The 16,321-nt window shown below is 52.9% G+C and overlaps 1 protein-coding gene across 1 annotated transcript; it reads right to left on the bottom strand.

The window, feature by feature from the left end:
* Positions 1 to 11,349: 11,349 nt before the first annotated feature.
* On the bottom strand, positions 11,350 to 12,774 carry TIFAB (TIFA inhibitor). Its single transcript, XM_057719780.1, has 2 exons — positions 12,732 to 12,774; positions 11,350 to 11,953 (listed from the first exon to the last, which is right to left on the bottom strand). The coding sequence occupies exon 2, from the start codon at positions 11,941 to 11,943 to the stop codon at positions 11,350 to 11,352; it is 594 nt and encodes a 197-aa protein (XP_057575763.1). The 5' UTR covers positions 11,944 to 11,953; positions 12,732 to 12,774.
* Positions 12,775 to 16,321: the final 3,547 nt, after the last annotated feature.

The raw sequence follows: 16,321 nt of genomic DNA, 5'->3' as shown, positions 1-16,321 counted from the left end.
TAGCTCAAGCATGGTGCTAAGTGCTGCACGTGCATCAGCCCATTTCATTCTTCCGAACAGCCTAGGAGACACGCATTTCTGCTTTACATATGGAAGAAACTGAGGCTGGGAGAGGTAGTAAGTGGTAGAGCTGGGATCCAGACGTCGGATGTCTGACTCCAAAGTCTAGGCTCTTCTTTGCTCTAAATCCTTCCACTGAACTTCTCTTTTGTCTGTGGAATTCTAAGAAGTGTCAGTTCTGTTTCTCATCAGCAGGGCCTCCTGCTCCCCTCGGAGCAGGGCCTCTGGGCATTTGCACATCATCCCTAGAGGGGAACCTTGGGTGAGCAGAGCTTCATCTCAGGGTCCAGGATGTCCAGAACCAGCTGGAATCAGAGGCCTTCTGGCCCCTTTCCCTGCCGCATGGAAATGTCATTTGTAGTCAGCCAGCTGTAGTTGGAGAACTGTGTTTTAGGTGTAGTGAGTCAAAGGACCACATGGAAACACTTTAGCCTGAGCCGGCACTGGAGAGGCCCTGGCTCATAGCCATGAATGGCGGCAGGTCCAATAATGCTGAGCTCCAGGCATGCGTGTTGCCAAGAAGCCTGAGGGGTTTGGAGACTGACCAGCTCCCCCAGCTCACGCCCTGCACAGTGCTGGGCATGTGGGTACTCAGGAATGTAGCTTCCTGTTCTCTGTACGAGAAGGGCTTTGGTCCTGTGGGCTGAGTGTCTTGGTGATGAAATGCTCTTTGCTATGGCCATCTGGGGGAAGGAGGTCTAAATCAGGGGACCATGAGGTCGCATGGAGGTTTCTGTATGTTCTTGTGTGTGAAGAGGCACCACAACTCTCCCTGCATTTTCAGAGGTATCCAAGACCCGCAAGAAGCCAAAGACCCCACTATCCAAGAGACTGTAGCAGGAACAAGGGGATCACACCATTCAGCAGGCCCAAACATACAAGCCCAGCCCTGGGACTGCTGGTGGGGGGAGATGTGCCAGGCGGATGCACGTATGTAAGGATGGGGACTGGGTACCCAGGTTGGTTCTCTGAGCAGAATGGAGCTCCTCCTGACTCGCTTCCCACTCTGACCACACAGGCTGCAGAGAGCAGCCGCCCCCCCCACCTCCCCGGCCTTTGGGGAAGATGGCCTCCCCCACCATCATCTGTGAACCTCATCTCCAAGCTTAGAGCTTCCTCCCCAGGTGGGGTTGCCCCTTCTCTGAGCTCCAATTTCCCCATCAGCCTGGGGCCGTATATCTTCTCCTCCTTTCTCCTGGCTGCTTTATAGCTTGCTGGAAACACCTTCCCTTAGCACTTCGAAATGTATCACTTGAAAGCATCTTAACGTTAACCAATGTGATTCTTTTTTAATTTGAAGGAGCTTATTTCTCTGAATGGCTTTCCTGATCATATAGGAGGGCATGCTCCCTAATATTAAACTTTTTCTTTATAAAGAGCAAAAAATGACTCACATCTGTTTGATATTTAATTCAAATTGAATGGCAGGACAGGAACAAAATTACACTGCAAAAGGCCATAAAGCGTGATGTTTAAAAGAGCCAAGCATACCAAACCTACATGTCAGAAAATTTGAAATGACACAGGATTGAGGGGACACAGCCTGGGCCATGGGGTGTCTTCTACCCAAAAGCCAGAGGGGTAGTAGCCAAGCTGGGAGAAGGTGAGAGGTGGGAGAGGGACCCACTTTACATTGGAGGAGGGATGGGTTTCTGTCACATGTGAGTTTGGGGTCTGGGATCCAAGCCTCAAGTGGGGGTCCTGATGCCATCTGAAATCCAATGCCAGTTGCTCTGGGTTGGGGGGTGGCCTGTCTGGAGCCTCCCAAGGTGCTGCTGGGCAATGCTCATGCACTGCCTGGGTGGCCAGCCAGGCACTGCCCTGCTGTCAGCGTCCATCAGGCCCTCGGGTTTGGCGACAGCTCAGAAACTGAGTCGAAAGCCCCTCTGCTTCCTGCTGACCAGTAAACCAGAGACTTCAATATCCTTTGTCCAAGAGGGATGGGAGATGGGGTGGGGCCCAGAGAGCTGTGCTTTCCTTCCTCTAAATGCCAGGCAATCTGTCACTGCCCCGACCTCTAAAAGAGTTCCCAGGAAAGAAGTGCATGTTATCTCTTACTTAACACCCCGGTTGCATTTTTTAAGTCAAAGGACTGATTCCAGGGCCCCAACACAACCACTGCAATTGTAAACTATATCTGGTGACATTTGCTTGATGGGCATGGAGAATGGGACTCAGCAACCCCAGCTCAACCAGAACGGACCAGCTGCCCTTCACCGAGTGTGCACGGAGGAAGGGGGTGAGGAGAAGAGCAAGGATCTCGAATAAATCAGATGCTGGCTCCCCTCTGACCTGCTGAGTGGATTTGGGCATGCATGCCCTCTCTGAGCCTTAGTTTCTTTTTCTGTTGCATGGGATGGTTTAACATCTTCATAAGGTTATTTTGAATATCTAATGTTCTAAATCTAAACACACATTCACTTTTAAATAGCAAAGCATTATACAAGTTTCTTAGGATAGTACTCTGACCCCTCTAGGGCTTCTGCGTACTGGCATATTTCCAAGGCATTTTCACATTGATTATTTGTGTTTCTGGCCCACAGTTGAGCACAGGGGCTGGCACTCTTTCCATACAGTGGTGTGCTGGAGCTGTCTCATGCTGTCTTGTGAGAGAGAATTGTTAAAGAAGCCACTATTAAAAATTAAACTGTATGAACTCACAGTTAAATAAACTATATTAAACACAAAGTTAATAAATAATCGAAACACAGCTTCCCAGTTATTTTACTGTATTTTACTATATCTATGTTCTTGCAAATTGTATCTGTATGGCGGAAATGCTGTGAAAAGGTGCACTCCCTGTGCATCTCTTTCCAAACCCAAGTTCAGTCATGTTGTCTTGATACCTTGAAATTGACCAGAGTTGGAGAATTTATACCAGGGAAATGGATACTGGTCAACACTACAACTAGACATCACACACCACCCAGAGAGCTGCTTGTTAAACATTAACCAGCACACCCCTGATTGTTGAGACTGGCAAAGTGGGCCTATGGAGATTTTGGCAACTTTATCAGTATCACGGCCATGATGAATGTCTTCCTCAAAACCCACTGCTTTCTCCATCAGACTTAGCTGTTCAGCATTCCCAGGACCCCATGTCCAGGGTGTATGGCATTTTGTTATCCAGAACACCCTGGCCTTTTCCGAATGCCCCCTGCCATTCCTCTTATGAGATCCCCTTGGCTTCTGTTCCCCTCCTCCATCTCCCCCCCACCAAAACATTCACTCTGGTTTGTAAAGCATGCTGAGAATCTCACGTGGAGGTATTTTTCTCTTTCTTTAACTGAAAGGAGCAAAACTCACAGCTCATCATTACCCCACGGTTTTCTAACCAACACTTTACCTGGGGCGCTTGACAAAGCCCAGAGGCAGGCTTGTGCGTGTGAGCGTGTGTGTTGGGCATGGAGAGGTCAAACCACAGGAGGCTTTCCTGACGCTGCAGCCTGAAGTCTGCGCAGCAACCGCAGGCCCGGGGGAGGAGGAATGTAGAACCGAAAGCCGGGGCCCCTTGGCGATCAGCCTCCCTCTGCGGCCTGCAGCAAGTGCCACGGGGGACCATGTGCTCCTCAGCAATGGGGCCCAGCACTGGTTCCCGAAGCCTCCGACGTCAGGCGTCCCGCCTGCCTGCTTCCAGGGCTCCCGGGCCAGAGCTCCAGCCTGGGGGCCCCGCGCCTCGTGTGCGTGTTTCCGAGAGGTGTGGGGCTGGGCGGCTGTGTGTTGCACCGCTGAGACAGGACTCATCTAGAAACAGAAAAACCTGTTGGCCTCTTCCCATTCCGATCAATTAGTTGTTTAAAGTGCACATTAACCTTTTAACCAGCATCTTTGTTGTGGTTTGACGTGCTTCTCAAAGCCTCGTTCCCTAAAGGTCTGCTTCCCCCCCATCCAAATTCTCTCTCGTAGCAAACAGACACTTACTGAGGACCTACTGTGTGCCAGGTGGTTGTTCGATCTGCAGTTTCTGCCACCCCCAGGGCTCTGCTGGGGGGAGGTTCCAGCATGGTGCAGAGCACACAGCAAGTCCATGCACGCCCAGCTGAGGACATACCTTTTGTTCCACGACCATGCTGGAAAATCCCCTCTGAGTGTCGCAGCACTGGCTTGGAGCTAGGAAGGAGCTGGCTCTCCGTGGGAAAAAGCCAGGGAAGCTTTCTGGAGGGAGGAACATTTGGAGATGGGTGGTGGTTCTTGTTAAATAAGAAATGGCTGGCATTTACTATTTCCAAGGAAGGTGCTGCGATCCTGTGTGTGTTGTGTGTGTGAGTCTTCACAGAGGTGAGGTGGTACGGATGACATCCCCCCTTTACACATGAAGAAGAGGCTTGGGACATGAAGGAAGTTTCAGGGTCAGTGAGGGAAGGGCAGTGGGGATTTGGAGCTTGCTCTGCGGCCCTGCCTCTCGGGAGGGAGGGGAGACATGTATCCAAGCAGGCATCCTGGCAGGACGGCGGGAGCCAGGCCAGGCTGCATCTTTCCCTCACTGTCCTGCACGCGTCCTTTGTGCCTCCTTCCTCCCTTCCAGATGCCGAAGGCCACACAGACCGGGGTAGCAGTGCTGGGGGGCGTTTGTGTTTCCCTGTGGCCTTCAGGAGGCCCCTGAGCAGTGACGCTTTCTGGGCTGTGCCCCAGCCCCATCTCCTCTCCACTTCTGGCAGCCACCCCAGGGCTTCAGGCGGGGACTGAGGGCCCTGAGGTGGGCACACTCCCTGTGCTGGCTTGGACCGTGTGCCCTCAGAACCCTCGCTCCCCGGCCCTCCTCTGCTCTGTACTGCGGGGAGTCACCCCTGCAGGCTGCACGTCCTAGGCCCCTCACCAGATGCCTTGGGCTGGCTTCCGCCCGTGGGAGCCACTAGGGCCCCGGAAAGGGGAGACGCCAGGATACTCTGCCCTCTCTCGCAGCACCTTCGGGAGCGTCTCTGGCACCCGCTGCAGCTCCTCTCTGGCTCCAGCTCCTGCTGGACGGCCTCTGCCGCCAAGGTCGCAGCTTCATGGGTAGTTCTAGCTGTGCCACGCAGCACCCACATGGCTAACATGGTCTCTCGCACGTGCCCCTGCAGCTGGAGGGGTGGGAGCTAGCCGTGGTAGCACGTCTTATTCTTGCTGATCTCTGAACTGCGTTGCCTGTGTGGCTTTTCGGCGGTTCTGTTACCTGTATACCCGAATCCCTGAATCAAATTTTTGAAATGGAGTGTTTTTTTTTTTCCTGACGGGATCCTGACGGATACGCTCCATGCTACCCCCACCCTACCTCCCCCACGAGCAAGGTGACCTAATAGAGCCCATCTTCTTAGCCCATGTGCAGCAAGCTGCAGATGAATGGAAGAGCAATGTCACGCCTCCCCATCCCTCAGAGAAGAGATTATGGAAACCCCATGGCGGTCGCCTGGCTGAGCTCTCCCTCCGAAGGCCCCTGTCTCTGCTTTACTCTGAAGATTCCCCACCCCCTACCCCCTGCCTCTACATCTTTAAAGGAAAGTGAGGCAGGCATCCCAGCTGGCTCCTTCCAGCAGTTAGAATGTTTGGCTCAGAGCCTGGGGCGTCCTGATGGTGTTGCCTGGTACCTGCTCCATGTAAGCTCTGTGTTAGTGCAGAGAGGATCAGAGAAATAACAGAGAGGGAAGGAAAGCCCCCTCCAGAACCCCCACAGTTTCTCCCTCCTTCCTGGACTGTGATTTCATTTTTGATTCGTATCTTCCCTTTCTCAGACTCCTTCTTTCTTGTTCCCAAATGTCTGGAGCTGGGCACCACGCTAGTGCCCCTTAAAGAACAGGGTGTTGTGGGGGAAATGGAGGCAGAGAAAGGAACAGCTTGAGAGTGCTGACATTATTGCAGGAACACACAGTTTTGTGGCACAAGCCCCCTTGCCAAATGGCACTATAAAGCCCTTTCAACTCACGTGCCTAAAGAAGAAAATAATTAAACTCTTCTGTGGAGGATCACCTGGCTCCCCACATCCCCTCACTTAGGATGTTTTGTTCCCACTGGAGCGTATGATTGGAAAACAAAGGTAAATGAGAGCAGTTCATTCCTGGATCATTTTTTCCCCCAGCAGGATTAAAGCTGCCTCAGCCATAAAGAGTTTACAAACTCTAAAGAAAGATAATAACTTCCCTTCTCACGGCCCCGGTCATGGGGAGGTAATGCATGTTTCCAATCAGCTGAGAATGTAACTCAAATGGTAGATTTTATTTCACTTTAATCCGCCAGTGAGTTCACTTTCAAGGTAAGAGGGACCACAACCTGCAATGTGAATAGAGTTTATTAACTCCGAAATCTCCTTCTAAAGGTGGAGTCCGCTTAGCTTACTCCTCACCCCAAAGCCTCGCATGGCTTTGGGGCCTGGTGTGGTGGTGCGTGACTGGGGCATGGGGTGCAGGTAGAGCTGCCTCAGTGAGACCAGCTACCCTGATGGGTAGCATCGGCATCACCAGATGCCATGGAGTGGAAGCCGAGGAAGAAGAGGGCACAGAGCAAAGCTGAAGAACGAAACTCACATGGCATATACAGCAGTAGGCAGGTGTCCCAGCCCAGTTTGGCACTGGGGGGAGGTCGTGGAGGTGGCAACAAACCTTTCGCACAGCATGGAGCTTCCTTGCTTCTGCACATCTCTTTGCTGACTGCAGCCTGGCCACTCAGTGGGCTGCTGTGGAAGGAATCTGTTCTCAGTTCCTGTCTCAGCTCTCTTTGGTCACAGGGCAACCTTGAGCTAGACCCTTGACTCTGTCTTACCTTACACATTTACAAAGTAAGGGTGCATTCGAGGGGAAAGGGAAATGTCGTCTTTATTGGCCTGCCGTGAAACCTTTAATGATACTCTTTCCACTGGGTAGGCATTGCCCTTCCAATCCTTTCTTTGAAAAGGCAGATGCCTCCAGCAGGGCGAGATCTTAGCATCCTATACTATAGGGAATCCCTTTAAGAGACGGTCTGGTCTATGGGAAGCAGTCTTGGTTCAGGGAGGCCGTGTGTTCCTAGTATGTGTTTGGGGGAAGTGGTCTGTGTGGACCACCAGCCCAGACTCAAGCCAGCCAGCCCAACCCCTGACTGCTGTAGCTGGGAGCCCTCCCAGGGTCTCCTGGCAGCATCTACGTGCCTCCGTTTGGGGCAGGAAGTGCTGGCTGGGAGCTATCTCTTGGTGACATGGGGCCCTGTCAAATCTGTCAACCTTCCTCTGTAGTCATCGTGCAGCATTCCAAAAACCCAGACTTTGGGTTTAATTTGGGCTGCAGAGGCTCAAGAACTAGGCAGAAGAACCAGCCTTGTTCTGCTGCAGCCAGAGGGTCTGGGCTGCCCCACAGAGGCAGGTGAGACTTGCTGTCTGCCCTTGACTTTGCGGCCTTGTTGCCCTAGTGGGACGGCCTGCTCCTTGCCGCTCCACTGCAGGCCTTGGCCCTGCCCTTGCCTGCCTGAGAAGCACCGCCACGCGTGCCTGCCTGTCTGTCTCTGCATCCCTCCCTGATTGCTGTCGGGAATACAATAGCAAACAACCCAGGGTCCTTGTCTGTGTGGAGCTTGGGGTCTCATGGGGAGAGAGATACGGAAACCGTAGGCGCAGCGTTCCGATGCCGGGAGAGCCGGGCCATCCTCCGCCTCAACCAGGACTGCGCTGCCTGACGCATCTGCGGCCATGACCTCCCGGCTCTTCTTCACGCCCCAGAACCCCACCGGGGCTGTTTGTGGAGAATTCTCGTGTCTCCCTCAACACAGGGCTCAAGGGGATGCAGTGACTCAGTTACAGACAGGTTGGAGAGACTCCCATTCTTGGAAAAGCAGAGGAATGTGGAGGTTACAATGCCTGAAAGGGCACAGGGAATTATTTCTAAATTTCCAGATGTCATCTCAGAGAGTTGTAGTGCTCTGGGGTATGCCTAAATGTAATTGATGTAGCTCTTTGTGGCAGATGTCTGTGTGTGTGTGTGTGTGTGTGTGTGTGTGTGTGTGTGTAAGCTGAGTCCATGTGTCTACATGCATTCAATTCATTCCACTAAATCAAACAGTGAGAGCAACCCTATTGAGCACTTCCTGTGTGCCAGACATTGCACCTGGTGCTTTATAGGTGGTGCCTCATTTTACCTTCTCAGAGCTGTTGTTTTCTCCATTTCCCGGAAGAAGAAACTGAGGTTCAGGGAGATTCAGTCACTTGTCCAAGATCACAGAACTAGTAAGTGTGGAGCAAGAATTCTAACCCAGGCAGCAGGCTGACTGCAGAGCCCCAGCTTGCAGTCACCACAGCGTGGGGTGTGTGTGTGTGTGTGTGTGTGTGTGTGTGTGTGTGTGTATGCTCATGAACACCCCTCAGTCACATGGGCTGCCATGTGTGGGAGCTGAGAGAACGCAGAGGACATTGTTGACAGGGACTCACCACCACGTTCAGTCTGTCTGAGCAGCAAAGGAAAGGGGTATCAAGTTCATGGACCAGGGCCTGAAGCCAACCTGATAATTCTAACTGCTGGGCGAGAATGGGGGTGGATGTCAGGGTCTGGTGACTTAAATGGTTTTCTACCCAAGGAAAATGGAGCCGCTCATGGAGTGGAGCTTTGCTGTTTTGGAAATGTGCTACGAGGAAGGCAGTGAGTTTCTGGAGGGGACTTCATGGAGAGGTAGCGTCTGAAACAACAAGCTGGGTGTTTCTTGGTTCCCTTCCACCCTGTCTCTGGTCTGCCCTCATTCCCCATACTGTGCAGTCCTTCCTGGGGTCCAGAGGGCCTCCCAGACTTCACCCCAAGTCAGAGACTCCCCGAGGGAAGAGGCTGCTCCCTCTCGCAGGCCCCCCGCTGGGATGGGTTTTCTTCTTCCTGTAGAGGAGAGGACTCTCGGTCTGTGGAGCAGGGGAGCTTGATGTTCAGGTACGGTCTCCGGGCAGTGGCTTCTCAGTTCTGTATGAGAAGGGCTGCTGCTCCCTGATGCACAGTTTGGGGAACACTTTGGTGTGCGGAGGGATCATTGTGTGAAAAACAGAGGCAGTTCCAAACCAGTGGGCTTCATCAGACCACACCACACATGGCTTTTGCTGCTCGCCAGCCTTGACCATGTGTCTCCCTTTCTACAAATATTCCCTGAATGTTGGGCCTTCTGGTGCCAACATTTACAATACTGAACCCCTCCTGACTGCCCACCACATCCAAGGCTGAGACAACATTCTTCATCAGGGAATCACAGAGTGTGGGTGAGAGCCCTTGGGCTCTGGAGTCAGTCCTCCAGGCTCCCAACCTTCTCTCACTCCACACACCTATCTAAGCGAGCCCTTGGCTCGGGACCTATTTGTTTCCCTCTCTCAGGTCCCGTGATAGTAGCTGACCTTTAGTGAGTGCCCGCTGTGTGCCAGGTGCTGCACTCAGTACCTGACATGTGCCACCTCTAAAACCTTCACAACGGCTCCAGTGGGGAGGTGCCATCATCTTGCCCATTTTCCAGAAGGAGAAATGAAGACCAAAGCAGGCCAAGTCACTTGCCCAAGATCACACCGCTAGTGAGTGGTGTGACGTTGCGCAAGGTATACTTCACCTTTCTGAGCCTCAGTTTCCTCGTCTGTACAATGTGGTTAATACCATTGTCTATCTGGGCATTGTGAAGATTAAATGAGGCAATGCACATAGCACCTAGCAGAGCGCTGAGCACGTAGTAAGCACTCGCCAGACATGGCCCCTTAATAGTAGAGCCGAGGTAGACCCCAGTGTGAAGAGAGAGAAAGCATAATGTCTCTAGCACTGCCCACAGTGAGCTCCTGAACGCATGTCTTTCCTGAGTCCCATGTAAGCTTCCTGAGAGCAGGGGCTTGGTCAGCCGGTTCACTGCTAGTTCTCGGGGCTTTGCATAGCATCTGGCACAAGGTGGGTGCTTGGTGAAATTTTGATGAATGACTAAGCGAAGGACTGCTTTGGGGGCCCCATGGGCCATTCACAGCTTTGGATAGCACCCTCCTCTCACCTCCCTTGCCCTCCTCTGCCCTGTGGCTGTGACCTGAGTGTATCTGCCTCATTCCCAGTTGGATGGAATCTTCCCAAGTCAGGGCAGCCTGGGTCCTGCCCACTGCTATCTTCCCCAAGGAGAAGGTGCTCAGGCCTGGCAGTGCAGTTGAACTTCCTTGCAGCCTGCCCTGGGTGTAAAAGAATCTCTCTTCTTAGGCGGGAAGTGGAGAGTGTTGAAAGCCTCATTGGAGGTGGTTACAGACCTTGGGATGTGAGCCAGCCGTGGGCAGCTTCAGTGCCTTGGATGTCATAGAGCAGGGTCTAGGCTGATGGCAAGCATCTGGGTTTGAGGTCCCCCCCTTCGTCACACAGGTGAACATGGTTTCTAAACCACACTGCCCCTCCCCAGGATGGCATGGAGCACGGCGGCTGTGCTCCGTGTCCGGCAGATACCACCCAACATGCGCTGAGGAAACGAGCCCACTCTTGATCCCCTACTAGTCCACCCGCGTTAGCATATGACGCATCCTGGGTGAAAGAACTACTGAACTGTACGCGAACACAACCTCCCACCCCGCCCTCTCGTAGAATTAGTCCTGGAAGAGCCTGTTGCTCTGGGAAGCCACCCTCCCCTGAGGACCTTTGCCCTCCGGTCAGCGAAGGCTTTGATCCAGAAGTGGAAGTGGCGGAGCCGGTGGATGAGCATGGCAGTGACCGTGACTTTTCAGGCAGACCCAGCCCCCAGCTCCCCATCCCTGGGAAGCCCTGGGCTCTACCTTCGTCCTTTCCAGAAATGTGAGCCCCCACCTTTCCAATTTCCTCTTACACCTCTTCTCTATTCCACCCCCCCGCCACCGTCGCCGCCTCTGGGTGACGACGTGGCGTGTATGCGGCCCATCTGGGGATCAGGGAATCCTACTGGGTATGCCAGCTTAATGAAATAGCTGCAGTTTATTAAAGGCAGGCTTCCCTAAGCCCCGAGTGCCTGTGGGTATTTGAAAGCCCAAGGTAACCCCAGCTACCACAGACGTAATTGTTACATGTGTCTGTGCATTCCTGGTGCAACCTCAAACTCCAGCTCTTAAGCGGCACACAAAATTAGCAACATAAAGTAACTCCTAGTCAGACAAGAGGGGGAAGTGTGGGGAAACACGGAGAGAGGCTCCCAGAACCCCTCAGGGCCTCTAAAAGTATATAAAGTTCCTGTTACCTTGCATAGCTGTGGCCGTGGAGGGCGCTCCCCTCACCCGCGGCCGATCATGTTTGCAAAATCAGTTCATTATTAGGCGGCGGGCCTGGCTTGTCAACCTTGCATGATGTAGCTTGAATATTTTAAGTCCCATTTCAGCTGAGGCTTGCTCCAGGGTGGCCGGCAGGGCTAGTAGAGCACACTGTCTGGGGCCTCCCTCTGGAGCTGTATTTCTGGTGCTCCTCCAGGGCTAGGCTGGGGAGAGCTGTCGAGAAATCCCAGGTGACCTGGAGCCGGCTGCCCAGAACCTGGGGGAAGCTGCTCCTGGGGGATGCTTTCCCATTCGTCAGTCTCCTCAGCCTGGGGCCTGTAAATCAGGGGCGAGGGGCTTAGATGGAAGCAGCAGACAAAGGCCTCCAGGGAGGTGCCTCCCTCGATGTGGACCACCATCTGGACGCCAGAGAAGGTGACTCTGTTGACGGCCCTGAGGGGCACCTGCTCCAGGAACCTCAGTGTCAGCCCGTTGACCCACACGCAGCCCTTGCGGCTCAGGGCCTTCAAGTTGAAGGCCAGACGGGTGCCGCCCTTCTCCAGGTAGGGCTCCAGCGACAGGTGCTGGCGGGAGAGGCGAGGGAGCTGCAGCTGGAGGTGGGCATCCAGGGCCCGGCCCACCAGCAGTGGGCTAGTGTCATGCTCCAGCCGTGAAGGGACGTTGGCAAAGGTGGTGGGGCCCAGCGTGGGGTGGTACAGGCTCACCTGCAGGATGGTGAGGGGCCTCTCCATGGACAGAAGCCTGGGAAAGACGGAGCACAGACACACAGGCGTGGTTGGAGGCAGACATTCCTCTGTGACTCCCTGAGCCCACACATGCGTGCCCACCTCAGGGACCCCCGGCCATCTCCAGCCAAGCAGAGCTGGGCGCTGAGCGTCGATGCGGTCATTCTGCTTCAGCCAGGGTGCAGCCACAGCCTCCAAACCCTGGACCCTCTGCCCTTCTGTCCTTTGGGTTAAGAAATGAAGCCCTCCCAATCTAATAGTGAGTGGTGAGCCCTTAGGACACCCCCTTGCCCCTCATGCACCTCCCCCCCCATACACGCTCCATCCACATCCCCCTTTTGGCTCCAGTCTGCAGAAAGCCTCTCCCCGAGGTGTGTGTAAACTAGGCCCAGGACAGCTGAGCTGGGCATCCAAGTCCTTAGGCCTGGCCAGAAACTCAGAGTTCACTTCTAAGAACCCATCCCATGGCCCAGGGACCCTAAGAGAATTCCTCAGAAAGAAGGGTTCACCACTGCTCCTGTGACCTTACTCTCTGCTCTGCTGAGTACTCCAGAGCCGATAGAAATCCCGCTGCCAGAGCAGAGCCCCTGCAGCGGCCTTCTCTTTTCTCTAGGGCTCCAGTTGCTCTGGGGAAGCAGAAACCCAGCCTTACCAATGCCGTCAACTCTGGGATGAGTTGGGAGGAAGACTCTCTGGGGTTTGTGCCTGGCAAGGAGCCTCGAGGGCCCCCACTCCCAGCCCCCCCAGGCCTTCTCCCTTCACTGTGAGTTCAAGTCCCTCTGACCTGCACCTACCTTGCTTCCAGGGGCACAACTGGCTCCGGCACTGCAGCTGTGAGCTCTCAGGAGGATGTGGGTCTGGGCTGGGGCAGGTCTGAGAGTGGCAATTATGGCTGCGGTTCGGGGATGTGATGTGTCAGAATGCTCATCAGTTTTGTTGCTTTCTTCCTTTTTCCCTTTGGGAAAGAAAATGGAAGTGTAATTTCCTGTTGCAGAAGTGCAACCCCGCTGCTAAGTGGTTGAAAACCCCAGTCTGGGATCCCTGCTTGGAGAGGGGAACCCTGAGAGGTAGTTCCCTCCTGGGTTTCATCTCTGCCGGGCTCTACTGCCCCATCCCCAGGGACCTTGAGAGCTGTTTCCAGGGGATGAGCAGAGTTCCTCTTCTCCCCTGCCGGGTGAGTGGGGACAAAGACATTCCAGGTGTATAGAAAAGGGAGCTCTTTTGGACAGAGGGCCAGTCAGGGGAGCCCCCACTGCACGTGGGAGACTGTAAGGGGGCCACTGTGGCTGAACCGGGGGTGGCCAAGGGAGCTGTGGGCAACATGGTGGTCGACTGGGTGTCTCAGGAAAGGGCAGGGCCTCAGGAGAAGGAGAAAACAGCTGCTCACGGAGGGTGACCTCTCCAGCAGTAGGACAGCAGGAAGGCCACCTTCTATAGCCACCCCTCTGGGGTCCTGCTAGCCTTCAAGGGCAGCCTAGAAGAAAACAAGAAGGATGTGTCCCCAGCACTGGGGGCTCTGGCTGTCCTGGAAGTGACCCAGTGTCACAATAGTGCTAACCCTTCACTTGGCACCACTCTTTGTAGTCTGCCAGTGAGACCTTCCTTCTACTGCCTTCATTGTACCCACCAACTGGCTAAGCTGGCAAGAGATAGTGCCCATCTTATACAGGGGCAACCAAGGTCCTAAGAGGGGCAGTGCCTGGCCCGAGGTCCCAGAGCCAGTCAGCAGCATAGTCTTTTCTCTTTTTCCCACCACACCCTGGCTAGCCGAAGGACTCTTGAAGGGTATACAGGGCAGGGGTACAGGCCAGCCCACTCCTGTCAGCCAGCAGGTGCCTCCCCCATCCGCCTCACTGACCCCCAGGCCCACTGCTTACTCCCTCCTCAAGGTTACCCTTGTGGGCCTCAGAGATCGCAACAGGCCGCATCCAGGGGATAAGTCTCTCTGGGTACTATTCAGGACTCCGAGCCTGCATCCTCTCTTCTCAACACTGAAACTCTAGTCGGTTGCTTAGCAACCAGGAAAGAAAAGCAGAGAACTTTGAAAACAGTCATCCATCCCTGCCTGCCCCAGCCTGTGACACAATCACTGGTGCTCCCCCAGAGATGGGAAGTGTACTTGTCCTAGGAGTGAACCAAGCCACCTCCCTTCATTCCATCTCCTCCACTCCCTCTCTGAGCTCCCATCTGTATGAGCTGTGCTGGGTGTGTGTGCAAGGCCCACCCTCAGGACGTGTACCTTCAGGATCACACCCAGGATGTCAGCATTCCCATTGGAAATACACAGAGATTTCGGCATACACGGTTGTTGCAATAGAAGGGCAGAGGTGGGAGAGACTCTTGGAGCATTCTAGGAGGGCTTCATGGAGGAAGGAGGCCCTAGAGCCAGTCTTAACCTCAAAGCTAGACTGGAGAGGCTGGTTGCCTAGCACTTAAATGTTGGCTTTGGTGTCAGTCATATCTGGGTTAAGTTCTATATCTTTCTTTTAGTGACTGCCAAATCCTGGGCAAATCTTTTCACCTTTTCTGACTCAGGTTTTCCACCTATAAGATGGGGACAGCCGTAGCACCTATCTCAATGGACTGTTGTGAGGATTCATTTTTAAGAAAGCATTAAAGAGCTTAGGTATGGTGTCTGGCACATAGAGCAGACTCAACAAATGGGAGCCAACATAAATAATTAATGATGAGATTTCAGCTCCAGCTATGAAATATGTTGTAACGGACTAACCTTCCCACCAAGAACAATTATAAATGGTAGGGTTTTTGTAAAATTTGTTTGAACACATTGGAGAGCAACAGGGCAGCCAGGACTTGAAAGGCCAGGAGCCCAGTGAGAGGGAAAGCCCACTAATTTAAGCCTGACATGCTACTTTTCTTGCTTGTGAGACATTTGCCAATTTGAGAGTGACGTGGGCCTGCAGGCTGAGCTGAGAGTGGCTGCTGAGATTCTCAAGGGTCTCCTAGGACAGGGGAGGCAAAACTGGGGCTCGGGACTTGAGAAGCCAAGCACGTGGATAAAAGAGCATGCAGAGAATTGAGCTCATGTTCTGTTCCACCTTCAAGACGCCTGCTGGTTTCAAAGCAGGAGGAATGAGAGGCTGAGAAACCAAATAAAAGCAAGAGCTCAAAGGCTAGGAAGCTCAGCAGAGTGTTTGGCTCTCCCATGGTGCTAGGAAAACAAATGTGGAGGTCAGGACCAGTCAGAGAAGAGAGGCCCTGCTAAATACTCCAGACTTTCAAATGAGACCTTGTACAGTACAAGGGGACTAAGGACAAATCAAACTAGACCACACCTTAAGAAGATGGAAACCCGGCCCCAGACGATCTCAATCTCTCTTCTCTAACTGCCTTCTAGAAGAAAAAGAAATACTTGCTAGACAAAGTTAATATCATACAGTGCCTCTACAACTTCTCATTAACAGTGTTCTACAATTAATTAAAAAAAAAGTACTAGGCATGCTAAGCTACAGGACCGTCAAAAAAAACAAGAGAAAAAAACAGCAGAAAAAAAATCTCACTATTTATGTTCACAAAAAGACCTGTGTAAGAATGTTCACAGCAGTTTTATCCTATTAACTCCAACCTGGAAACAACCCAAATGACCATTAAAAGAAAAATGGATAAACAAATTGTATAATATGTGTACAATGAAACACTGCACAACAATGAAAAAGAGAATGGACCAATGACACGCACAACAATGGAGATGAATCTCAAGACCATTATGGACAGCAAAAGAAACCAGGCACAAATGATAGAGACTGTACGACTCCATTTACACGAAATACTAGAGCAGATAAAACTAGCCTATGGTAATAGAGGTCAGAGTATTGAATGATCTCTGCAGAGAGATACTGACTGGTGTATTTGTTTACTGGAGCTGCCACAAATGAGGTGGCTTAAATGTATTGTCTCAAAACCCTGTGAGCTGGAAGGCCAAGATTGTTTCAACAGGGTTAATTCCTTCTGAGAGAGAATTCATCCCAGTTCTCTCACCTAAATGCTAGAGGTTTGCTGGCAATCTTGGCATTACTTGGCTTATAGAAGCAACACCCTGATCTCTGCCTTTATCATCACATGGCATCCTCCCTACATGCAGTGTTTCCAATGGTAGCATTTCAGGCATGCTGATTGGCTTATGAGGGAAGGGGTCAAGGGCAGGCAGTCAGGCTAGACCACAGGGCTCTTGCCAGCACCATACCCCCTCTCAGTACAGATAGCTCCACCTCCCTGACAGACTGATGGACAACCAGAAGTCCAGATGGCCACTCTGAGGTGTTTTAAGGTCTGCAAACATACCTGGGGCTGAGCCTGCTGAGTGGAAAGTGGCTGGCTGAGTTCCACAGACCTCCCTCTCGGCCCACGGGCCTGCCTAGCCCAG

Source organism: Hippopotamus amphibius, chromosome 1, assembly GCF_030028045.1.
Source record: "Hippopotamus amphibius kiboko isolate mHipAmp2 chromosome 1, mHipAmp2.hap2, whole genome shotgun sequence".
NCBI lineage: Eukaryota > Metazoa > Chordata > Mammalia > Artiodactyla > Hippopotamidae > Hippopotamus > Hippopotamus amphibius.
Note: the sequence above shows the minus strand (reverse complement) of the source record. Positions and strands in the feature narration are given on the sequence as shown.